General features: G+C 39.2%; 2 protein-coding genes across 3 annotated transcripts; one reads left to right on the forward strand and one right to left on the reverse strand.

The window, feature by feature from the left end:
* Positions 1-856: 856 nt before the first annotated feature.
* On the reverse strand, positions 857-9,992 carry LOC133125633 (carcinoembryonic antigen-related cell adhesion molecule 6-like). Of its 2 annotated transcripts, none has more exons than XM_061237198.1 (6): positions 9,943-9,992; positions 4,591-4,914; positions 2,965-3,243; positions 2,422-2,673; positions 1,849-1,991; positions 857-1,410 (listed from the first exon to the last, which is right to left on the reverse strand). In XM_061237198.1, exons 2-5 carry the CDS (start codon positions 4,682-4,684, stop codon positions 1,855-1,857), a joined length of 762 nt encoding a protein of 253 aa, XP_061093182.1. In that variant the 5' UTR covers positions 4,685-4,914; positions 9,943-9,992; the 3' UTR covers positions 857-1,410; positions 1,849-1,854. The 2 variants fall into 2 exon arrangements, with proteins under 2 accessions (XP_061093182.1, XP_061093181.1); XM_061237197.1 differs by lacking the exon at positions 9,943-9,992 and adding an exon at positions 6,323-6,435.
* An 83-nt stretch (positions 9,993-10,075) lies between these two features.
* Positions 10,076-24,976, forward strand: LOC133127178 (carcinoembryonic antigen-related cell adhesion molecule 1-like). The gene is made up of 10 exons (XM_061239873.1): positions 10,076-10,207; positions 12,647-12,982; positions 14,692-14,970; positions 16,054-16,314; positions 18,072-18,350; positions 18,551-18,808; positions 19,464-19,563; positions 20,950-20,984; positions 22,409-22,437; positions 23,263-24,976. Exons 1-10 carry the CDS (start codon positions 10,156-10,158, stop codon positions 23,410-23,412), a joined length of 1,779 nt encoding a protein of 592 aa, XP_061095857.1. The 5' UTR covers positions 10,076-10,155; the 3' UTR covers positions 23,413-24,976.
* The last annotated feature ends 1,312 nt before the right edge of the window (positions 24,977-26,288 follow it).

Consider the following 26,288-nt stretch of genomic DNA (forward strand, 5'->3'; position numbering starts at 1 on the left):
ATGCAATAAAGAAATTCTATTCGCTCACAGAACTGCCACACACTGGCAGTTTTTAGTTTTTAGTTTGTTTGGTACCCATTACCCACAATACGTGGAAAAACTATTAGGCACACCATAAAAATAAATTCTAGACAAGAAAGAAGCTGTCCATTCATTCTCAGAACAGAACTGCGCCTCCAACCTTTGGGTTATATGGCCAATAAAATGCAACACCCAAGTTTACAATGTGTGCCCTTGTTATGAGAACACAGCTGCAGTGTGGGATCTTCCAAAAATATGCATGCGCATTTAATCATTATCAGCAGATTGCATCTCCTACTTCCTGTTCTTTATATTTACTGTATATTCTACAGTCACAATGTCAAAGCAACACATCCAATATGCATAAGCCTATTTATTAGTCCTCTGTCTCTCAAGCTTTTTTATATTCAGCAATACAGTGTACTTGATCAACCCTTCAATGTAATTTTCTCATTTTCTATCTAACCTGTAGTACAGAAGAATTTAAACAGTGTAGGCTTATGTTGGCAAAATGAAAATATTTTAAAACAGATATGACATATGATACATGCAGTATTTTGTAATACACATACCTTGAATTATATAATTAGAGGCATGTAAAGAACGTACACATGCGTACCAATTATTTTTTATACTGTACATTTACAGATAATGCTTGCTATACATATTTTTGTCTGGAATTATAGTAGCTATCTGATCTTGCTGTCTAAAATGACCTCAATATGGCAGCATAGTCTAGATATATATATATATATATATATATATATATATATATATATATAATAGAAATATATATTAGTGTACGAATATAAATATATAGTACCATTGTCACAGGTTACAGCAAAATTAGATTACTTTATTTAGAAGACCATTATTTTGACAGTACCAATAATTTTCTGAATATAAAAAATAAGATTTAAATCAAATTGCTTAATCAAAAAACAATATTTATAAAAATAAAATATATTACAATTCTGTAAAAGGAAATTAAGACTTTGCATTGCAGTGTGTCATTTCATTTCAAAGAAGCTTAATCCACAACATCATTATGTTTCCATTTTGTTGATTCTAACAACTGTTTTGACAATAATTTCATATAAACATCTCCTTATTAAAAAGAGAAGTGAGGCAAAGGAAACATTCTGTTTTAGTTCATTATTAAAATTCACATTTTCTGTGCCGATAATACAAAATGTCACTGAAAATAAATCAAATGGAAATGAATGGTAATTTAATGTTTCTGAAAGATGGAAGAATGTATTCTCCTAGCATCATCAAACTGCACAGAACCTTTGTGACATCATTACTTCCACAAATCCAGGTGGGCTTCATGCTCAAGTCCTGGTCACTAGGGACAACTTAAAAAGACAGCTTACTGGCAAGAGAACCCTGAAACAACATGGAAACAATGTGTTGTTGATACCGCACAATATTATATTAATAATAATATAATATAATATAATAATAATATTATAAAATAATATAGTATTGATATTGCAAGGAAATGCAATGCTAAATGAAATGCACAGTAGTGCAGTGAAGGACAAGAGTACTCAATGCTACTGAGGAAGTCATACAGTATGGCTACATGTCTTTCACTGTCCTCAACTGGTGGTATATCATGGTGGCCATCAGGTACCCAGACCATTGTAAATGCCCAGTAATCCAATAGATCTTGCACTTGGCTAATATATGGCAGTAAGCATTGGTGTCAGGCGCTTACATATGCAGGTGGAAAATAGTCCACCTGCCCTCCAGTACCAGATTTGGTATGTGCCAAATCCCCACCCCCACCATACACACACACACACACACACACACGCTCACCTGTCACTAAAACAACTTTTTATAGGCAAAGAAACCTCCTCCACCAATGAGCCCCACTCCCGCAATGGTGCCAATGACAATGCCAGCAATTGCTCCCCCAGAGAGAGACTCCGAAGATTCAGGACCTGGCGGTGGGTCTGGAGCTGAGACACACCAAACGGGACAGGAAACACACTCAGGCCACTACGTATACCACACCGAGAACACACAATGTGCAAAAGTGCGCAAAAGTGACAGGTCAATCAACCGAGTATAGGCTGTCCTTTATCCATTATACACTGTTAGTCGTGGTTCTGATGAAGGACAAAAATACAGAAAATATGATGTAATAATGTAATAAAATAAGTCACTTGTAAACATCAGACCTGGGTCAAGTACTGTACTTCATGTTTTTGTATTCAAATACTTTTCTTCACTTTACTGAGCTTGTCTGGTGTATTGGAAGCAATAAAATACTTTCAAAATTGCAAGCCCCACCTTGGCTGGAATTGCACCAAACAAGATCAATTGAGCATAGAAAAGTACTTCTTGAACTCTATGTAATATGAAAGTAATGATCAGTAACAATCTTACCTGTCACAGTCAAGAAATGGACAGCAGAGGAGGTCAGCCCAGTAACATTATTGCTGGCCACACAGGTATAGTCCCCAGTATCAGTAAGGGTGGTGTTCTCTATGATAAAACTGTGTTGCGTCTCTTTCTCTGTCCCATTAACCAACCAGGAAAATGTGGCAGGAGGCACTGATGAAGCATTGCACGCTAACTCCACTTTTGAATTGACCTCTGCTTTCTCACTGCCAACTATAGCTACTTTCTCTGGTCCAACTGCAACAGAGCACAGCCATCAGAATTCGGTTAGTTTGAGCTGAACCCACAGCCGGGGAAAAAAAGCACTTTCCAAGTAATATTAGTTCAAGTAACATCACAAAAATCCTTGTTCAATATCACTTCAATAATATCTAAAAATAAGAATATGGTAATAAGGTTCCACTGTGGAAAAACTGCTGACTAATAAAACTAAAATAAGTTTAAACAGCGTGAACCGCGTTACACAAAGTATTACACAACGTGAACGAAAATTGAATTCGAAATTAACCCAGTCATTCCTCTACTCACAGTTGACAGTTAGGTGGTAGCTGCCAGTGTCCGTACTCACTGGGTTCGTAAGTCTGCATTGGTAGTGTCCATTATCAGAGCCTTGTACAGGGTCTATGGACACAGTGCTGCTGTCATTGGAGAATGTGATTCTGTTGCTAGGAGAGAGTGATTGTCCATCTTTCAGCCACTTCCTGGAGATGAGGGTTCCAGCAGCTGCCTGACAGCTCAGGTTGGCAGAGCCGTTACCTGCTATCAGTACGCCAGTGGGACCTGTGATGTTGGCCTCTGTAATATTATCTACAGGAGGGAAAACGGGTTAATACGCACTGGAACATCAAATACTCCATTTAGTGGTAAACTAATAAAATACTGTACACTTCACATCACATCAGAGTCAACACAGGCATGATCACAGAAAGCCCTACAGCAGGGGTTCCCAAACATTTCTCTGATTTGACCCCAAATGAGTGTTAATAAACTTACACGACCCCAACACCCCACTCACACACACCTTGTGCCTAACAACACCCCTTAGCCATGACTATGCTGGAAATATACCACAACCTCTCCTGCCTCATTGTTTTATTATAGTTGGGTTGTTGTAATGTTAAACATTTAGTGGCCTAAATTCACATATTTAAAAGAGACAAAAAATAAATTTTATCTTATTCAAAATTTCAGGTGACCCCATCCTCAAATCGAGCAACCCAACATGGGGTCTCGACCCACAGTTAGGGAACCCCTGCCCTACAATATGTTATTGTTTATAACATTTTCAGTAGATGTAGATGTTGAAGTGCTGTTACCTCAAATATTCCAAAACAGAAAGGTAAATGAATAAGCATGCCTTCTCCCATAACAAGACCGTATTGTATGTGACTCAATGCAGGGGATTTATTTTCTTACACACTTTGAATATTAGCTGACAAATTAAATATTAACTTAAGCTGTCACAAAAATGGTGTTCCAGTAAATCCACCATTGGGAACCTAGGTGTGAATAGCTAGGGCTTCACCATAGCTGAACAAGCAGCACATCAAAGACACTTTGTTCTCAGCTCCCTGGTGTCAGGCTACAGTCTGATACCAGACAGAATGTGTGAAGTAGCTTTTAGAGCACCATAAAAGCGCAGAATGGCTTGCACCATGAACAGGAACAGAATTAGTTTGAACCCTCAAATCTACACTTGTCATACTTGTTATTAATATGAGTAGCTACATCCACCAGCCCTGTTGCCCTCAAAGTCTCAGTGAATTTAAGAATAAATGTTTGGAATTGAATAGCACCTTTATCCAAAGCGCTGTACAATGGATGCTTCTCATTCACCCATTCATACACACACACACACACACACCAAAGTCGATTGACTGCCATGCAAGGCACCAACCAGCTCGTTAGGAGCATTTGGGGGTAGGTGTCTTGCTCAGGGACACTTTTCCACATGCAGGGCAGGACAGAACTGGTAAGCCTCTGACTATCAGACAACTGTTCATACCACCTCAGCCAATGTCACCCATGACATAGCTCTTGTCAAATAGCTGTTAGAGACAGAATGGCTTGTATTGCAAGAGTTAAACAATTTCTTGGTAATATCCATGGAAACCAGACAGACATGTTACTATGATTATATTGCATTTCACTCACCATACATGTTCAGTGTGGTTTCTGCAGTTCCATTCAAACCGAGGTTCACACTGTAATTACCAGAGTCATTCTTCGTCAGCTCTCTGAGCTCCATAGAACCAGTGGACTTATTCACGCTGATTCTGCCCTCGTATGCAGACTCTGTACCCTTGTTAGTAGAATTGTAGACGGTGACTGCATTTGCAGATCCGTCAGTGGTGAATTCCCAGATGATTGTATCTAATTCCTCTCCTGTTGAAGGGACTGTAGTCTGGAATGTGGCACTCCCTCCTACTGCTCCATCAAAAGATCCTGGGAGAAGTGCTTCCTGACCAGAATTACAGCCTGAGAGAAACGGTGTATTATAATCTCTCAAAATTAGCAATTATTTAAACAGTAAACTAGTAAACCCTTCCTTTGTAAACAGATCCTTTGATCAATGAATTTGTTGTCTGCAAGTTTGGCCAGACTGTGAAAACCTTTTCTTTTTTACCAGGCAACGTGGCATTTAAAACAGAAGCACAATAAAATATAATAAATCAAACATACAACATACATAAAAACTAGATGAGCATATATCGTAGCTGTGCTGAAGTAAAAATGAAGTGTTCAACAGCCTTGTAGTTGTGCTAAAAATTAAGGTAGTCTTTTGATAAACTCTTTCAATGCATTTTGATGAAGATGGAAAGTCCATAAAATAATTTGACACTTTAATAACAAGAACTGATCATTCAGTCTATCAAGGTATGTTGTCCTTACACATATAGTCCATCTATCTCCCTGTCAAGACCTTGTTTCTGAGTCCAGGTAAGCTGTTCCTTGCATTTTACTCAAACAAATCCCCTCTGAGATTCCTTTATTAAGACATAAGAGAAGATCTGAATTCAGAACGTATTCTGTCAAGCTGAATTCAGAAGGTCTTCATAAGATTTATTTCTATTGGAGGAACATTCTCTTGTTTGGAAAATGCTCACAATATAAAGTCGTAAAAAAAGAAAATCTTGATACATGTATTTGACTCTGAGGCAAATGTTCCAAGCCCATAACCTGGTGGTAATTAAGCTAATTAATTTTGTAACAAATAAATACATTTTAACCAATTGAGGCTTACTGATAAGTTCTGATGTTTGAGAGAGGTGGGATAATTGGAAATTAATCGTGTCAAACATCCAGCCCTGGAAGCAACCATAACCCAACAATTAGAACAATGATAAACATTAAATATGGATACATAAAAGTACTACTAATGACAATCTGTTACAAAATCAGGTTAAAACCAGAGCGCTTTTAATGCTTTGCAAATGGCTGCTGGTTAAATAAGATTTCCTGAGCCACTTATTTTGGTCCGTGATGCCTGAATGGGGAGGCTGGTGAGCATTCTCCATGGCTTTCCTGTGATCACCAGAGTAACCCAGGGGCACACCAAGAGCGAAACCCAGCGTCTCAAATTGCCTAAAATAAGAGCCTAAAATAAGGCTTCACTGGTTCCATTGCATATTAACGGCTAATATAAAACAAGTTGAGAAGTTCTACAGCAGTGTTATTAAAATACCCATTAACGTTTTCTTCTCTGACAGTTAGCTTGCTTACGATAAAGCATCATTCGATTTAGAACGGTGCATACCGTATGCATTTTTATTGAAGAGGGGGACATTCAATCACACAAACAAACTAGCTTCTGAAACATATAAAACATAGAAAACACACAAGGATCTTTGTCTAACGGTTAAAAAAACTGAAAAAGAAAAGCTACCTGTGCTCAGCAGTAGCATGAAGGCTGTAGGAAGCAGCGCATCCATCATGACTAACATCGGTTTCAGATCTGTGCTCAAAAGAGGTAAGCCCCGCTCACCATAATAGGGCTGATAACGGATGGCACATCCCCTTACCTTCGTACTCACTGGTAGGCTAGGCTATTTACAGTGAGGCTCAAGTTTAATTATTGATCTGCGCAAGCTATTAGTAGACTGATTGTTCTCGAATATGTAGGCCTACTACTACAATCCCATAGCATTTAAATTAAATGAAAATCAGGAGATTCCTTATCTCACACAAAATAAATAAATACATAATATCACTCGTTCTAATAGGCTATAGCCAACCAATGGGCAAAACGACAAGTGACGGATGCAATATTGAATCCACCATGAAGGGAAATTCAGAGTTTAATTCAGTTTAGTCATGAAAGATAAAAACATGGGCTGCGTTCCCGAAGCCTTCTTAACGCTACGTCGTTCGTAAGTTGTACCGTAAGCTCTACCTTAACGTTTCAGCGTGTTTCTGAAAACGTTCTTAGCTAAGTATACCTTCTGTACGTCGTACTTTCGTAAGGTTGGTCTGGACCACTCTTAGCTATACCTTAGCGATGTTGTCAGCTTACTGTTACAACCACAAGCCTCTGAAATCAGCACTTAGTTACATCTCAATCTGTTAAGCAATATGTACACTAATAATTCTACAGTTGTAGTTGTCTAATTATATTACTTAAATACCACATTAATGGGACTGTTTTTATGCAAAGAATAAAATTGTACATTACGAAGGGTGCATGTTCCACTTTATTGAACATGTTGAATAAATGCCTTTTAAATGATATTCATGAACTGACGATTTCCCTCTCTCTCTGTGGGCTGGAGCGATGTGTAATAGAACCATAGTTCTTTATTTGTTTTGTTGGACACTATTTGCTGTGAAGCTGTCAGACTGCTTATATTTGTTTTTTTCTGCCATATCTTATGTTGTTTTCGTGTTGGTGCGTTTTGTTTGTTGGTGCGATTTTATTGAAAACGTCAGCTAATCAGAGGAAATTGTCAATTACACTAGTAATGTGATGGTGCTTCTGGAAAATCAACCCAGATTGCAAAGTAATTTTAAGCACCATGAAATAACGTAAATAAAACATGACATGCCAAAGGAGGCGTGTTGCTAGATGGCGTAGCCACAAACCGTAGCACTAACAGTATATATCATTTGGCGAAAATTATATATACGGTTGGATAATTTCGTTTGTATGTTTTTAATTCTATTAATACGTTCCTATTAGCGTAGCTATATGCTACATGCTATATGCTTAAGGATGCTTAAGGCTTAAGCATCCGCCTAAGTGATAGTTCGGGTAACACACTTCGAAAATGAAACAATTTATAGGTATACCTTTCGAGTCTTCGTAAAACGCTAAGAGACACCGTTATCGGGAAACGCGGCCATGAACATAAATAGTATTGCAGGTGGTAAAATCGTAAAAAAGGTAGTTTTTGGTAGCTTGCAATAATGTATACAACTATTTTAGTACAATAACCCATACGACAGTTAATCATCGGATGAGTTTGTAGACAATGACGTGACAGTGGTTACCGATTAATTGTTGAGAAACTGGACTTGAGGGTTGGTTCATCAAGGGACAAGGGACAAGTCGGTGATATTACATAATATTTATTGCAGGAAATGCGTTGGGCAAGAATGTACAATAAAGTATTTAAAAAAGTGTATGTCTAGCTATACATATTTTGATGAACGATGAGCCTACTATGTTCAAATGTTTTGAAATAAACGTACGGAGACTGCATGTGAGTGAATGTTGAAATGAATGAATATTATTTTCCAAGATTATCATCGATTTTGTCGACAAGTAATTCTGCCTGGATCGCTAGCAGCTATACACTAAAGGTATAATACAGTAAATCCTCAAATTGTGTCTGGGATTCTATTTGAAGCCGGGCCTCGGATAATAGCCGGGGGCGTGGCCGATTCGTAGTGCTATCAGTCCATGACTAGCACTAGATTGTTTCGATTGAACTCGATGAAATAAAAGAGCTCTTCTTAATATTTTATATTGTTGGTTGGTTTATTACTGTTGCCAATGAAAAGTCGTTGTCCTACACCATGGGTCTCCAACACGTTGCTCTCAAGCTACCAGTCGCTTGCCGCCCCCTTCTAGCTTGCCAAAGGCTGAAGCAGTATACATTTAAACACAATTGTTTGAAACGCATGTCTCGCAATAAAACGCAAAAAAAAAAAGAAAAAAAAAGATCCTTAACTTGCTGTTATCTACGTTAATTTGTTATTGTTCACGAAGGCGTGTCTGGCAAGTTGTTATTTTATGGATTCTGGACTTGCATGTGATTTATTGTGTTTGAGAATATTTGCAATAAACTAAGTCTGTTAAGACTGACACTATGACTTACCAAACGGTGTAGCCTACACTGATTGATTTCTGAACGGTTACAGGAAGTGTTGAACAGTGTTGATCCACATAAGTGTAGCCTTTTACTTTATTTCTAAGAATAAAATTCTACAACAGAAGCCTAATAAGAAATAAAGGCCTGCCTCGAATACACGCCTGCCCCAAATAAAGGCCTGTGCTTTGTGCAGCCTAAGTACACACAGGACATAATTTGAGGATTTACGGGTTGTTCCAAATTGTGCCCAAGCCTCTGCACGTGGTATGCTATAGAGCCAGTGACTGGGTAAAGATATCTATTGTAGGTATTTAATTATCTTAAAAAGTATCTCTCTATTTATTCCCTCTGAGAGACTGGCAGATTACATTTCTATCTTTATTTCATTAAGTATTGCATATTGCTTTCATTTTGAATTAAGACCATCATGTCTAGAATTATGCATTTCTCTGAAACATGGATAAGAGTCTCTGCCAAATGCCATTAATGTAATGTAATGTTTTCTTGATGTATTGGTGCATTTGTATTGTCTTTATGAAAACCAATAAAACGTATATTCTATCGCCTGACATCTTAACTAACTTAACTACTATCATCCTCTTATCCATTTCTGCCACTACCAGGCACAAATGTTACCTTATCATGCTTTTGGGTGATAGAGGGTACTTGATATGTATAGTACGACCCTCATAATGAGCGATAAACAGTTCTCTCACTCCAACGTTGAGTTATGAAGGAGAGGAACCAATTGTACCACTGGAGGGTGTTATCGCACCAGAGTTTCATTTAGTAGTACTTCAAGTTAATACAGGGAAGAAGTACATCAGCACATCATATGTGTACATTAGGTAGTTACAATAAACGCTTTGTTATTTAGGTTTCTCGAGTAGGCCTGTCTAGTGTTAAAGCAAAGTGGTCATATGGCCTTCTCGATTAAAGAATGAATATACCAAATTTGTGCTCTGGAATTTACACTTCTCTAAGGTTTATCATATTCTGGTTACAGAAGTAAATGCGAAGAACACTAGTATGTCAATACCTAAAATTTTAGTTATTGAAATGCTAGCATTTTTCAATCATACATTAAAGAAATTTCAAACGTTTTTGTATCAAATGTAGGCCTATCCTATTTATTTATTTCTTATTATAATATCGCTACAAAGCATTAAAATTGAAATTACCATAATGCACTTACTGTTTTATCTTTAGAGTCTTTGTGAAGCTTTTTTATCAACTAGGCATATATTTTAAAAGGCAAAAATTGTGTAACGCGATGGATCACGTGACATTCGAGTGTCAGAACGTTGTACGTCGTAATAGGCGGGTTTCATTAAGACCGCATTTGATGTGCGGCTGAATCCTTATTTCCCGCAATGGTCTTGCTTGTTGATTTCTCTGTCAGATAAGAATGGATATGCACACTCTACGTCTTTTTGCAGTGGTATTGCTGTCTGCTGTAGGTAAGATATTTGAATTCATTTCCCCTACTTTACCGGAATTGGACTTGAGGACTTAATAGGCACTAGTCGGACGACGTATTTCGCTATTCTTGTTCTAACTTAACCTTTAAAAGAAACAGTGCACTTTATGGTCTTATTAAAGAATTGAAGATTAGAAAGCCTGTAAATGATGTCCCCTTAAACAACAAAGTAATTAAACGATATGTTTTCGTGATTTAACTGCTTTTGCTCCTGTGGTTAGTCTGCCCATGCAGTTATGGATTCGATAGCCTTTCTTTATAAGCTTTTTCGTATATCTTTTCCTATTTACTTTTCATTCATTACTGTTTCCATTTGTTGTGCTATTTATCAGTTGTTGAGGGATTTATCTGTTTCTGATTTATGAAATGTCATCCCAAAAATCTTGACACACCTTATTATGCTTAGGCTTGGTAAATTAATTGGTTTTCTGCTTTGCAAATTAAACGAATACTAAAAAGGACACAAATACTCAACGGTGTTTTTAAAAGTTTTTGGAAGAATTTTAGATGTTTTCTAGGCCTATATGAATAGGGTGGACATATTCCCTCTATGATTTTAGCAGGTAGTAGCAATGTGTGTGTTCGCACAGTTATGTTGCCAAAGAAGTGCCCAAATGTTGCTATGTTGCTTTACAGTTGACTCAGAAGCATCTGTTGATTTACTCTATGGTGCACTGGAATGTAGTGGGTGAATACTGCATTTGCTGCACATTCTGAATATGTGTCCTACAGTATAACTGTTGCCACATATGAAGGGATTACAGTTTGAAAGGCAGGTATTGAGGCATACAGCTTATTTTCTTTGCAGCCAAGAACTTCATATGCCTCAAAATGAAAAAATGGAAGTGTAGCCTACTCCACTTGCAAAATATCACAGCTGTGCAGGTTATTTAGGGGGGAACTGACAATCGAAGCCTCAGAGAAAGATCTTGTATGAATGTGTTTACTGTAATTCATTTGACATATGGATCTCTGAATTTAAATGAAGTGGTCAGCTTCAGATCAATTTAAAATGTATATACAGTACACCTACAAAATGGGGATTTTGGGGCCATTATCAATACCTAATATGTGTCTGTTTTTGCCTCCCGGATGCTGATGCCAACCGATTTTATAGTGCTGTGAAAACAAATATTTGCCCCCATTCCTGATAGTATTACATATTTTCTCACACTGAATGGTTTCAGATCTTTGGACAAAATGCAATATTAGACACTATGGGTAAAATGATAATATTTATTTTATGAAAAAAGATATCAAGCACCCATATCAGCCAGAATAGAGGGGATTATGAAGGGGGCACATCCTTTTTCAGGGCAATGTACATTGCAGCACGAAAGCGAACCTTAACAGGCTTCCTGGGAGAAGTAGATTGTGAATGATGAATTCTAAATTCAAAAAAGCTACCAGATGGTCTATGATTGATTAGGATACATTTTGAAATTCTCACTTATCAGCATTAGCAGTGCAAGGAGTGCATGGCCTCTTTGGTGCATGTAAGTTGAATCATCGTGAATTGTCAATAATCTTTGTGTCGGGCCGCTACGGATAAGTTAAAATATATGTTTAAAATCATGATAAATTTAGTTATGATACAGTCTGAATGTTACAGTGCGTCACCAGTACATAGCCTACCTGCAGTGATTTAAACTGGTGGATGCACGTTGCTCCTTTTTGCTTTTAGGCACACTATTGAAATGGAAATAGTGGGCATGGTGCCACATTAGGATTACATTACAGTACATGGCATTTAGCAGACGCTCTTATCCAGAGCGACGTACAACGGAGTGCAAATCAAACACAAGTATAGGTGCGAAGAGGACCTGAGAGGACAGTACAGTTCCGAGTCCAAGTGTGAACATACAGATAATCGCAACCCTTGAAGAGTACAATCAGCTTCCAAACTAGCATGCCACAGTTGGCAGCTAGAATACTCTGAGTACAACAATACAACAGCCAATAATAAAAAAAAAACAATATCTATACAAGTAACAATATCTATACAATCAATACATAAGTACCATTATAGTCTAAGGCTAATCATGGTGGTGAGTTAGGGAGGGAAAGGTGTAGCCTGAAGAGATGAGTCAGAGACTCTGCTGTTCTGACATCCACCGGGATGTCAGTCTTCGAAGAAAATGACTATTTTGGAGGACATACAGGAAGTGCTTGTGTGTGCCATACTGACTTCCCGGTGAGGTGAAGGACCTGCAGCTGATTAAGCGTTCCTGACTGAGATGAAAATATAATATATATAATATATATAATATTATAATATATATAATATATTATACAATTATAATTATAATTATAATTATAATATAATATGAACAAAATTAATAAAACACTCATGAAACACTTCATACTTTAACTATGCAGGGAGAAATATTTACAGGAACATTTCCCTTGTTTCCCTTAGGGTGCTCTTCTGGTCAGAGTGCTCTACCACCGGGACCTCACATTGGAGAAGTAGGAGGAAGAGTAACATTCACAACTACAGTCAGCCCAACAGGACCAGAATTAGCAGCAATAACCTGGTCTTTTAATAATGGCTCTGTACCTGTAAGTGTAATTACCTTTCTCCCTACTGTCACTAGACCAGGGCCTGGGTACGCGGGCAGAGTGAGTCTGAACAATGTCACTGGTTCTCTGGAGCTCAGAGAGCTGACACTGAGAGACTCAGGAGATTATTCTGTGAGCCTGACAACAAGTAACGCTCAATCACTGCCTGGGGAAACTAGACTGGAAGTGTACGGTGAGTACTAAGTATGGCATTTAGAACTGTCCGCTGCATTTAAAATATTCTGTTATTTCTGTTTGCTTATGGGCATCATTTACTCGATAATGTCTGAATGTCCCCCACATTAGACACAACAACCTGTCTGTCTGCCATCATCAAAACCATCTGTACACAGTCCAATGCAGTTAGTCAAGTTTATTCATTTTAACCCCATAAAAGCAAAGTTATTTCAAACATTTGGAATAATATTATATTTTATTTATTCTATTATTATTTATATGTTATTTTGTTTAGTTATTATATTTTATGTACTATTAATTGCTTGCATTGTAAAAAATTTTGCTGAATGAAAAAAATAAATGCTATTATACATGCATTGAAAGTAGATGAAAATAAATTGCAAAATAGACCCAGTGCATGGCCTGGACAATTCAAAGCTAATCACACTCATAAAATAGAAAATAAATATTGCATTATAAGAAAGAAAAAATAAAAACAATATGCAAAACTGCTGCATTCAACTCACAACTAAACTGGCCTCTTTTTTCTCTCCGTTCAATTATTATAGGCTACTACTGTAGCATGCTATTTTATCATTAGGGTTTTATTTATTCTATTTATCTTTTTTTTCTTTGATTTTGTGTGCATTCTCTTTTAATTACAGATATAGCCCTATTAAATAGGCTAATGCCACATCATACAGATAAATGGGTGTGAAAGTATGGGAAATCTCCCAAGTCACATAATTTGCGTTTACCTTTTTAGTCTCAACTGTGTGACCTAAAAAAAAAAATACTGGAACCACCAAAAAAAAGTGAAATTCCATTTGTCCCAGTCTGGAGGTCTGACATACTGTTGCCTTAATATGGAGACATACAAGAGCTGCACTTTCCTAATTGATTGCCTTGTTATAATGGCCTTATCTCAGAGAGTGACAAAGTGTTCAATGAAAGCATGAATGTCTTTCTTTTTTCTAAATTTAGATGTTAACTTTTGAATGGCTGAAGTTTTGCCATGAAAGTTTGCCTTTTGACTGTACTGTAATAACAAAAGTAATTTTCACAATAAAATGTCAATATTACAAAACGGGGGATAAAATGCTAATATCACAATGGAAGATTTCTGATTTCTGATTTCTGCCTTTGGACCCAATCCGGCTGGAAACGCAAACAGGTTCATTTGATGAGTTGTCTGCAAGTCCATTGAGTGCTTTAATGCCAAATGTTGGTATTGATATCCATTAAAAGATTGTGGTTGTTTTTGTGGGATACAAATGACATATACTCAATTCAAGTTAAAAGTGCTATATAAAGTTAATTGTATATTGAAGATTTTGCAATGTGATTTTGTGTGTGTTATGTCAACATTGTCTATTGGGTCAAAAGGGTCTGATTACCATTTCGGAAGGCATATGCCATAGATGGAATCATTATAATGCAGATGACTGTAAATGTGTGTATTTTGTCAAACCTACCATGGCACGTAAATGTCAGAACAATATTTATTGCGTATATTGTCTCTTTGAATGTGTTCCGAGTCCATTATAATACAGGAGCTATTTTTTAACTGCATGAATGATGACAGGTGACAAGTGGGCATGCAATATGTATTGAACTTTAGATGAGGTAGCTTACTGGGTAAGATAGTTGCCATTGTGGTTAAACTTACTTTAACGATGCAGTAAACAGTTTCACTGCTACTTTACCTATGTTTTGAACCCACAGAGCGAGTATCCAATGTGACAGTCAGGGTCAGTACGACTGACTTAGTGGAGTTCAATGACACTGTCCAACTAGAATGCTCCGCCCTTGGCTCCTCCCTCTTTTACCGTTGGCATAATGGAAGTTCTGACATCACGGCCAGTGAGCGCGTTCATCTGAGTGCTGACAGCAGAATTCTCACCATAAGCAGAGTTCTGAGGACTGACCGCGGACCTCTATACTGCACTGTGTCCAATGCCATCAGTAATGGCACCAGTCAGCCAGTGCTCCTCAACATCAGCTGTGAGTCTGCTTCTGCTCTGCATGTGCAACATCGCTACTGCTGTTGGCTTTATTTTGCTCTCCATAACTGGCTTCGCACCAGAAAATTGCATGTGGTGCTAATATCCAGAATTGATTGCCACAATGGGAACTATACAGATTGTGTCTGTCTGTTGTTCAGTGCTACTGTCATGGTAGTCCACACTATTAATTGCTTTTACTATTTATGATTGTATTGGAGAATTCATCTTGTGCTGTCTTTTCTTCTCAGTAAGAGCAGATACCAGTACCAATGGTCTCAAACTTGCTGCCATGGAGCACTGTGCGCATGCAGGTTTTCATTCCAGAGACAGAATGCTGCCTTCATTGATTGATTCCAATGACTCGTTCAGCCATATGCATCTGACTGCGTTAAAGCACAGAATATAAGCAACAGCTATTTAGACAATGTGAATAATGCAGATTTCACTTAATAAAGGCCTATGTTATGTGCAAACCTACAGTGCTAATTCAGCAAATAACTGAACTAATTACATAATTAAGATCTGAGGCTGGATTAAAAACCTGCATACACACGGCCCTCAATGGAACTGAGTTTCAGAGCACTGCCATTACTAGACAACCAGTATTTGGTACAACCATCAAAACAATGAGTGAAAACAAAACCTTCAAAATGATGACTCAATGAACAGGTACAAAGTTACTGCTATACTGTTCTCCTCTATAAAAAGAGCTTATTTGGTAATCTGCTCTTTTTCACTCAAGTTTCTTTCATTGTTTGAAGTACAAGGCCCTTTAGCCAACTCTGAGATGTCAGTGATTCCTGACTTAGTAAAAATAAAGGGCCTTACTTTTCCCAATGTTCTTTATATTATATGTGTAGCTGGATGATAACCATAATGACGTGCCATTCTGATTGCCTAATAATACAGTGATGCTTTTGCTGTGTTAATGTGACCAAATGCTTGCTGAGTGAGTGTCTCCTTGCAGTTTGGTTGGTTGATCTCACGATGAGGTCAAATAAGTTTTGCTTCAGCATTTTCAAATTCCTCTCAAATCCCTACCCAATTCTTGTGTAATGGTAACATGGGTAATGTGTTGTAGTTGGACCGGATGATGTTAAGGTGACTGTGGACCCTCCAAAGGTAGTCCACCCCACTGGATCCAACCTCACTCTGTCCTGCTCGGCTCAGTCCAGCCCTCCTGCAGAGTTTACATGGGCTTTTAATGGGACGAACACAGAGGGTCAGAAATTGAACCTGGAGAACATTCAGGAGAGTCAGAGTGGCGGTTATACCTGTTGGGCCCATAACAACATAACCCTGAGGTCTCAGCCTTCTGACCCCATACAGATCTCTGTCATAGGTGAGTAAGCAGAGTATAGACAACACTGAGGGGTGAGACAGAGATACAGAGGTCATGCAGTATGTGACTGGTGATGGTGAGGAGACTGGTCATGTTACTCTAAAAGCGACTACTAGTAGACTGAGAGATTGTGATCGGAAAAACATGGATGCCTGGCCCCATTTGCACAGGCAGCAGGCCCTGCCCAGGAGACCTTGCTCTGGAGTTTCATGCTGGAAGACGACACTGTTAATTGGCTACTGAATCAAACAAGAGGTGTCCATGTCCAAGGAAAATGTCCTGAATTATTCCAAACTATTTTAACCGGACCAGACACTGTCAATGTAGTCATAATACTTGTAGAAGACGGGAACCACTGGATGTCAAAACGGAATTTCATATGTCGTGATACAGTACATGCAAAAAACATTGGCAGTTGTAAAGATTGTCATTGGTTCATTGATTCACACAGTATGGTTTGATTCGTTGTTGGCTGTTGAGAAGAAACGAGCCCTGTTGAGAGTTATTTTCTCCATCTACTGTAAACGTAAACAAAATGTTGCAGTTTAGTTTGAGGTTGGGATACATAAGACTTTAGCGAATGCTTCCACGTAATATTAACAATCATTGTGTAATATTGATGTGGAATGTTTTCTCTTGATAAGATAACAAAGTTGGGTAAAGCACAGGTGTTACTACTTAAAATGGAAATTAAATAGTAGCTGGGTAATTGAATAACCCACCAAAGTGTTCCCTTTGACTCCTTGAATGTGGACTGTGTCACCCTTCTTCTGTCTATCACTTAATAGCTTACATGGTTTTACTCTTTGCACAGTTGTCAATGTCACAACTTCCTCTCTGATTGGCCCATAGGCGATCATTGGATAATGCCAGAGACCATAAGCAGAAGCATATTTTAATATTTTTTTTTTTTTGGTATTTGTGCATGGATCTATAGATGATCTATGAAGGATCTATAAGATCTATTAGGATCCCCAATAGCTGACATTAAAGCAACGGCTAGTCTTCCTTCAACGCAAAACATATAATAAATTGTTCCATTATGAAATGGCTCTGTAGTTTCTAGGGAAATGGAATAGTGTGTTCATCAATGTTAAAATATATATTTTTTTATTTTATTTTGAATAATTTATTTAAAGGGAGTGATATGTTTGACAAATAAAGTTTGGCAGACCGAGGGGATAAAATAGTTCAATAAGAACAAAGAGAGGGAGAGCAGGTTTCTCTCAGCTCAGTGTTCCAGAGAGCAGGTTTCTCTCAGCTCAGTGTTCCAGAGAGCAGGTTTCTCTCAGCTGAGTGTTCCAGAGAGCAGGTTTCTCTCAGCTCAGTGTTCCAGAGAGCAGGTTTCTCTCAGCTGAGTGTTCCAGAGAGCAGGTTTCTCTCAGCTCAGTGTTCCAGAGAGCAGGTTTCTCTCAGCTCAGTGTTCCTGAGAGCAGGTTTCTCTCAGACAGTGTTTCATATAGCAGGTTTTTCCCAGCTCAGTGTTCCAGAGAGCAGGTTTGTTTCAGATTCAGTGTTCCAGAGAGCACGTCTCTGTCGGACTCTGTGTTCCAGAGAGCAGGTTTCTCTCAGACTCAGTGTTCCAGAGAGCAGGTTTCTCTCAGACTCGGTGCTCCAGAGACAAATATTTCAATATTTCTTGCAATGATTTGTTTTAAGGTTCCACACACACCTTGTGGTGTTGAAACTATTACCTTCTTACTGTTTGAAGTGATTGACAGTCCAATGTGTGCAATTCTTTTTTCTCTCCAATGTAGAGAAGATATCAGATGTGAACATCACAGGTCCCACAGGAGTACTGATAGCAGGTAACGGCTCTGCCAACCTGAGCTGTCAGGCAGCTGCTGGAACCCTCATCTCCACGAAGTGGCTGAAGGATGGACACTCACTGTCTCCTAGCAACAGAATCACATTCTCCAATGACAACAGCACTGTGTTCATAGACCCTGTACAAGGCTCTGATAATGGACACTACCAATGCAGACTTACCAACCCTGTGAGCACAGACACTGTCAGCTACAACCTAACTGTCAACTGTGAGTAGAGGGAAGCCTGGCCTGTATTCATTTCTAAACACAAAAGTGTGTTTTATTTCTGTGTTAAACTACAGAAACAGTTACATTATGTAATAGTTTTGACTGCAAGTGTGCAAGTTATAGCTCCACTAACCAAATTCATTAGTGACTGTGTTCACTGCAGTGTGCTTCATTCTAACTGGCTGGGCTGTGAATTACAGATGGACCAGAGGACGTTGTCATACAAGGACACAGAGAGATAGAAGTGGGCAACAGAGTGGTGCTGACCTGTTCTGCATCATCGGTACCTCCTGCAACATTCACCTGGACCTTTAACGGGAAAGAGACTGGTGTCCTAACAGAGGAGTACACTATTGCAAATGCCTTAATTGATCACGGTGGGACTTACATCTGTCTGGCTAGGAATTCTGTGACTGATTTAAGTATTTTCTCTGCTCCGCATCTGTTGACTGTTACAGGTGAGATTTTTCAAAGCTGATATGCAACATACACTGTACATTTCATAGTAAGTGTTGTGTAGCAGTGGAAGAGTAGAGCATCCCATCCCCTTGGATTCCTGTAATCGTAATGGGAAATAAAATTCAGTGCTTGTCTTTATGCCTTCATAGTGTTAACACAGTGCCTGTATAAAGCCTAATAATCTGCTTCTTTCCAATGTTTAGCTCATAATGATGATAATAATTAGCTATCTGATTCATTGTTACTGATTCTGTTAGTTTCCTATTGTGTATGCATGTGTCTGCATGCATGCAAGTCATTCTGGATAACAACTGTACATTTAATACTACTACTACTACTACTACTACTACTACTAATAATAATAATAATAATAATAATAATAATAATGAACAGTTACATCCTGAAATGTACTTAATCTGGCATGTATGTAATGAGCTGCTAATACAGACAGTGTGACTCTATACAGCACAATGCAGCATATAACTGTCCCACAAATTATATAAGTGCTCAACTCAAGCCCTGCAGTATATTTACAACCGCAGAGATTCCACTGGCTGGACTGTGTACAGTACATGCAGTAATGAGCAGCACCGCTTGCATGTGTACAGCACTGTTTTAACCAGCATTGTGTGGCTACGCTCTGTGTTTCTGCAGTACCCACCCCACTAGGGGCAATACTTGGGGGTATATTTGGCGTTCTGGCATGTGCAGCACTGGCCGGTGGGGCTTTTGTCTACATGAAGAAGAAAAAGGGGTAAACGCACCGGTTCTCTCTCATTTACTCTTCCTTTGTCAGGGGAGGAGGTCAGTGCATGTTCCTACTCTGACTTGCCTCCTCTATATTGCACGTGCACATTAAGGCAATTTACTTTCCCTTTAAGGAATATCAAAGTGCAGCTGGCAATAATTTTCCTGCAACGGGTTCATAATTATGAATCATGGTAAATGATAACAGACTTTTAGCACCTAGTTGTGTAGCTGTCTTATCGGGAGGAGATCAGCCGTCCGATGTGAGCGTGCAATTTGCCTCTGAGTTAATGGTTAACTGCAGTGAATCAGGGAGAAATGTCCAATTGCTCAGAGGACTGGGGAGGCGTCAATGCATCAGACACACGGGCAGTCTAAATGTGGACAATGAGACATGTGTGAGTCGCATGAGTATTAACTCAGAGGAAGACTTTTTTTAGTGCTTGTTTAGTTTTACTGTCTGACACCTCTGTCAGACAGTAAACTGCAATTTACCGCAATGCTGAAAATTTAATTTGTAGCCAGGGTGAACAATGACAAGTTGATGCACTTGAAATGATATCACTGCGTTATGGGAATTAGAGTATCCAATCTAGCTGCCTGGGGCACATTTCAAGCAGCTTTAACCACAATAATTTGAATGAGGTTTATACATGTCATGTTATTTAGCTTATGCTTTTTCCCAAAGCAACTTACAGTTCATTAGACTAAGCATAGCCATTTTGTATTTATATCCCAATTAATTCCTAGCTACATCATGTTTGTTGAGTTGTTTTCTCAGATATTGTATATGAAGCCTTATTTAACTCAAAGTAACTCATAACTCAAAGTAATCAGACATTTACCTTTAGTGGCAAGAAAAATCTTATCTTTTAAGATAAAAATATTTAGCTACTTCTGCTACATTTGCTAATGCTGGAACATATGATTTGGATATGTGTGGGGTAAATGAGTGTTATAATTGATTAACAGATGCTTTTTAAATGTAAAGACAAAGACAATATTTCAAAACCAGTTATTGGAATTGTTTCTTTCGAGACTCTGCCTTTATGACTTTGCTCAAGAGAGTGAAAAGGCATTTCCACGGTGACTGACATTACAGCTGCTGGATATTTGGGTGGTAAAGCCCAATACAGCTAACATAATAGGGACAGATGAGAGTTATTGACACCCGAGGGATATAAAAGCATGTCAGTGTGTTATGTATCTGTATTGGGCTTTACTGAATATCCAGCAGTTGTAACATCAGTCACTGTGGAATTGCCCTGAAGCAGAAACACTAAGATGTTACTCCGCGTGTACAGCTGAACTGAGGAGGATTGAATTTACACAGGAGTACAGGGCATGGCATGTAAAGTAAGAGAAACCTGATAGCTGTGTGATGTTTCCGCAGGTCCGGCCCTTCCTTTCTCCACAACGGCAGGAACAGTAAGTATGACTCACTCTTGCGTCACTCCTCTGTGTGGGCCTGTCGCTCGCCGCGCCTGCCTCTCTCTTCCGAACGCTACTCCCTGACACCGCCCTCTGCCAGACAAGGTTACTCAGCGTGTGGGAATTACCCAGAGCTGCTCCCATCCTGAACATGGCTTTTTAGGCTCGTTTCCTGGTCTTGTTGAGAGACGCTACTCACTGGCGCCACTGCAGTTGGCTCCAGAATAGGCACTTCAGCCACATCCTTTCAATGTCAGTCGATGGTAAACAACACAGTAAAAAATAATAAGTCAATACTTATTTAAGCGGAGTCTCTGGCCCGAGTCTACGGCTCCATTGCGCAACATGGCAGTGCCCGGAACTTGACTCCTGCCTGCGATTTCAAAATGCTGTTCACTTGCCCAGGGGTAGTCAGTGGGTGACATAACAGGCACTTCAGGTCCATATTCAGTCTACCGTCTGTCTTAGCCCCTTTCTTACAGAGCATTCACTTACAGTGAGATTGCCAACAATCCTCACAGTGCCGACCAGAGTTCAGCACTGTCTGATGAACGGCAGCCGTGGGCGAATCACAGAATGTTTAGGGCCGTAAGTCTCTGACATTGCCCCTCTGAAACCTGAGTGCATTCAAATGGCAACAGCCTTTCCTTTGCTCTGCACTCTTTGTTTGAGTTATTTTCATATCTCTCAGCCACACAAAGGTTCAGGGGAAAAATTCTGATAAGTGCGCCTTCAGCCATTTGTGTGGCTTTATTAGCATGTGTGGCTGTTTGCTGAAAGCCACAATCAGTCATCTGATAATGATCAGTATCATACAAAGGTCACCTTGTAGTATTACACAAACTAACTCATCGGGCACAATAAAATATAAAACCAATATAAAAAAAAAAATATATATATATATATAATGCACCATATCAGTTGCTATTAATTTAACTGATTTGCCTCCCCTACGGGGCGACATGGCTCAGGCCGTAACAGCAGTCGTCTGGCAGTCGGAGGGTTGCCGGTTCGATCCCCCGCCCGGGCTGTGTCGGAGTGTCCTTGAGCAAGACACCTAACCCCCAAATACTCCTGACGAGCTGGTCGGGGCCTTGCTTGGCAGCCAATCGCCGTCGGTGTGTGAGTGTGTGAGTGTGTGTATGAATGGGTGAATGGAGAAGCATCAATTGTACAGCGCTTTGGATAAAGGCGCTATATAAATGCCTGCCATTTACCATTTACGTGTCAAGTCACTGTGCAATAGATTTTCACTTTTTTTTACATGCAATGGTTGAACATAAGAATATTGTGTGTGCGTGTGTGTGCATGTGATTATGTGTGGGATGGAGGATGTTAACATACAAGATCCCCATTTGTGATAAAAGGAGCAGTCATTCATGCTTGATAATTCCCCTTTCTTTTTTGTTGTATTGTTTCAGCATCAAATCAGCAATCAGCAGGGGAACAGGTAAGGTATCTGCTTTTTGTTTGTCAAATTTAGGATGTCACACATTATAATTCTTCTCTGTTGGTATCAGAATCAGTTGCCTGATTGACAACACTTTGCTGGTTGTGTGGTTGCCACGGTTTTCTCCCTTAAAGGGATAGTAAGGAATTTGAAATCTAATTCAACTCACCCAATCCATCGATAGAGAACCTTTTCACATCAGTCCAGCCTTTGAATCATACCAGACATGTAGCTCCAGCTACTGAACTGTGAGTTGTAAGAACAGGGGCAACCCTCATGCAGCTCTCAGACAACTGAAACATACTCCTTCAGTGAACAGAATCCCACAGCAGTCTATAATTGTGAATTCCAGCCAGGTGCAGTGGTGCACTTGGCCATACAATACGATTTAGTGGGAATTTTGATTTCACAATTCACTTGTGGAAAAACACATTTGATCTTTTATTGTGTAATTTTCAGATCAGCAAAAGAAGAAAAAGCTCATGAATGAATCTTATGTAGTTCGGAAATGTTTGTCTGTTTGACTGTAATCCTGTGATACTAATACTACATTAATAATGCTACAGTATCTCAACTAATGTACAGCAAATACATAGATTTAATTATGCAAACAAACTTTGCAACATTGTCCTGTGCATTTTTTTTTATGATGAGAATGTTTCCTCTTTATTCGGTGTAAAATATTTGCATGGCATGGTCTGGTGCAGTGCCTGCAAAAATGACAGCTTTTGACCTCTGGGGAATGCCTTTCAGCATATTTCTTGCCTTTTCCCTTTTCTCTCACAACAGAACTCCTCTCACGTGTCTTTTCCCGTCTCTTTCCAGGACGTGACCTACGCAGACGTCACCGCTTTCAATAAAACCGACGGCAGCAAAATCCAGATGGGATCCTTTACCTCCGAGGCCCCACACAAGCCGGAGGAGGTGGCTGTGGACACGCCGGAGACGGCGTACGCCGAGGTGAAGAAGAACTGAGCGCGCCCCTGGGATACGCGCTCCGGCACCACGGCTCTACTGTAACGCAGCGCACGCCTCCGCTCCGGGTCTCAGCTCCCGAAGCGTTTGCTGGATTCACCAACGGAAATCGTCTGTCCTGTCGGCTGTCCGTCTCGGAAGGGCCCAGACAGTAGGGCATGTGCTAGAGCACAGCCCAGCAGGGAAACAGCCAAAACCATTACCTGTGTCACGAAGCAGGGCCCCGTTTCGGAAGGCAGGATTACCGAGTTCACTGGACAATTGCACCAAATCTGGAACATGGACTGAAGTAAAAAGAGCTGTTCCGGGTTTTTACTCAGTGCAGTTATCCAGTTAACTCAGTAATCCTGCTTTGTGATACAAACCCCCAGAGGGTTCTTTCCAATGTTTTGCTACGCAAGTGTGCTGCATTTGTACAGGATTTTCATTTTCTCATTCTAACAACAGCAAGTGTAATGTTGCACTCCCAATGGTACATGAAGTACAGAGATTATGATTTGTCTTTATTTGTTTTTCTTGACCGAAATGTGTCAATGTGAACAAATGGCTGATATAAAATTGCTAGCTGGCTAACCAAACAAATCAAGTGAACACATTCTTTACAGTACATAAATGTATGATGTTTTTAAAGTGGACTTGTTCTTTCCATCAGTAGCTGATGAATGTAAGGCGCATATTTTGTAATCTATAGTTTCAGAAAAAAAAGCATAAATGGCAAATATTATTTAAGATGACTTTATTCAGGAGCTGTACATTTGTATTGTTAAATGTGAAAAACAATTATAGAAAGAGTATGTAAATGAAAAATTGACCATATAAAATGAAAGTATGCGTTTGTGTATAAGATCACAGATCAGGTTTGCCATTACAGTTTCAGAGCTGGGGTGTCAGTCCTCAGAGGGCCTACTGGGTTTCAGTGTGTCAGTGATTCATTGAGGTCATTCACTGGCGAGAGTCTACAGTATACGTGTCGTTCATAAGGCCTGAATTGGCTGCCTATTGAAGGAAAAGACTTCAGACACTGCTACATTCCAGGACTCCTTTGTCTCTTGTGCTTTAGAGCATGAATTACAAATGCAAATACAGTACACACACATGGTTCTGTTTGTGGGGCCAAATCTCATTTAATAAATCAACATTTGTAATGCTCTGCGATTTCATATTTTGTATAAGGTGTCAATGCCTGTGAAACAGCGTATGCCTTTCTGATATGCATGTTCATATCTGGAGAAAGTGTAAAAATGAAGTGAGCCAAAAGCTGCTCAGTCAAATACCATCACCACCACTCTGTCAGCCATTTTCTGTGGTAAAGGCGATAATTTTTCTTTGTCGCTGTGGAGTGAAGTGAGAGGAGCCTCTGTTGCACATTTAAGTTCTGTACATCTGCCTGAACTGGCAGGGTACTGTTGACATTGGATGGCTAGCCCTTTAAAATGCTTTTTGTCTGTCGTGTTGCCAAGAATGCTAAGATGCTTATTTATGTATGATTATTATTATTTTTACATAAAAAACTATGTGCAAACTACTCATTTTATTTTAATTAAACAGTAATGGAAAAACTCAATCTGACTGCCTTGGTGATTTCACAGTGTTTTGAGATCCACTGTACGTCTATAAGATCCACAAATGCAAGAGGTGAGAGTGGGAATACTGAAGCGCTAGCACTGGCTACCAATGTGTTTTCTGCTAGATCACTTTTATCACACTGTAAGCTCAATTTTGTACTTTATATCCATTGTGTATGCAGGTTAATTCCAAATGCTAACACTGTTCACATCATCAATGTCTGGCTTTATACCAGGAGAAAAGACCTAAAACTGGTTAAAAAGTCATGCTAATTTGTCATAGTTTAGCTTTATATTTTATTGCCTTGTGAAAACAACAGGTTGCACAGAAATACAATAACATGCAAATTCAGTACCACTTCAGGAAATATTCTTCAACACTTTCCCCAGTAATTTATTGTTATACAGCTTGAACTAAGATGAACACTCCCACACAACTGATTCTACCAATAGAATCGTCCTGATTCTTTTCGTATGACATTTTTAACATCAGTTTTTCTTCCATATTATGTCATATGTCTGGGCGCGCACTAAGACTTTCAGAGGCCCGTAGCTACGTGGTTGTCATGGGCCCCATACCCAAATGTATTCCACTAAAATGACGCGGTGTCCCCCGGGATATCGCTATTAATACACGGTATTACCGCGATACCATAGTAGCCTAGTACTCAGACACAGACATGATGAAAGCAAATTGTTCGTGCATAATTGAACCACACACCTCCAGTCCAGCTCATACTGTCATACAACGCCCATTAATATCATCAGCCTGTTACTATGTTAAAATTGTCTTACCATGTTAGCTAGTCAGCGAGATTGGTCTCTTCCTGGTTTTCAGTCACCGATAATGTCACTGAAATTTTCGTTAACGTTAGTCGTTTGATTTTGAGTAAAGTACCCGGTTAATTTGGGTATTTTTCGAAGTAACTCGAAGTAACTTTGGGTATTTTACGAAGTACAATAAAGTCGCGAATCTTTCTGAGTTGTGAATGTTTCTGAGTCTTTCATTTTTGTGTTCTCCGCTCTCAAATTTTCGAGGAGGGCCACCATTTTGACATTGTTTCACTAACTTTGTTTTGTGAATGCTCATGTCTAAACTAAAGCAGTGGCTAATGGGATAGTGGCGCACTTGCAGTATTTCAGAAGTTGCCGTAAAGGTTATGGGAAGTGAATGTGTTCTGTGTATTATCCATATATAATTTAAATATAACTTTCTCCTTAGGCCCCTGTTGCTCTAGGCCCGGGCTTAAGCCCCACAAGCCCCTGGCTCTGCATATGTCTCTGCTCCACACCTGCATGTAGTGTATGCAA

Source organism: Conger conger, chromosome 1 (assembly GCF_963514075.1).
Source record: "Conger conger chromosome 1, fConCon1.1, whole genome shotgun sequence".
NCBI classification, from domain to species: domain Eukaryota; kingdom Metazoa; phylum Chordata; class Actinopteri; order Anguilliformes; family Congridae; genus Conger; species Conger conger.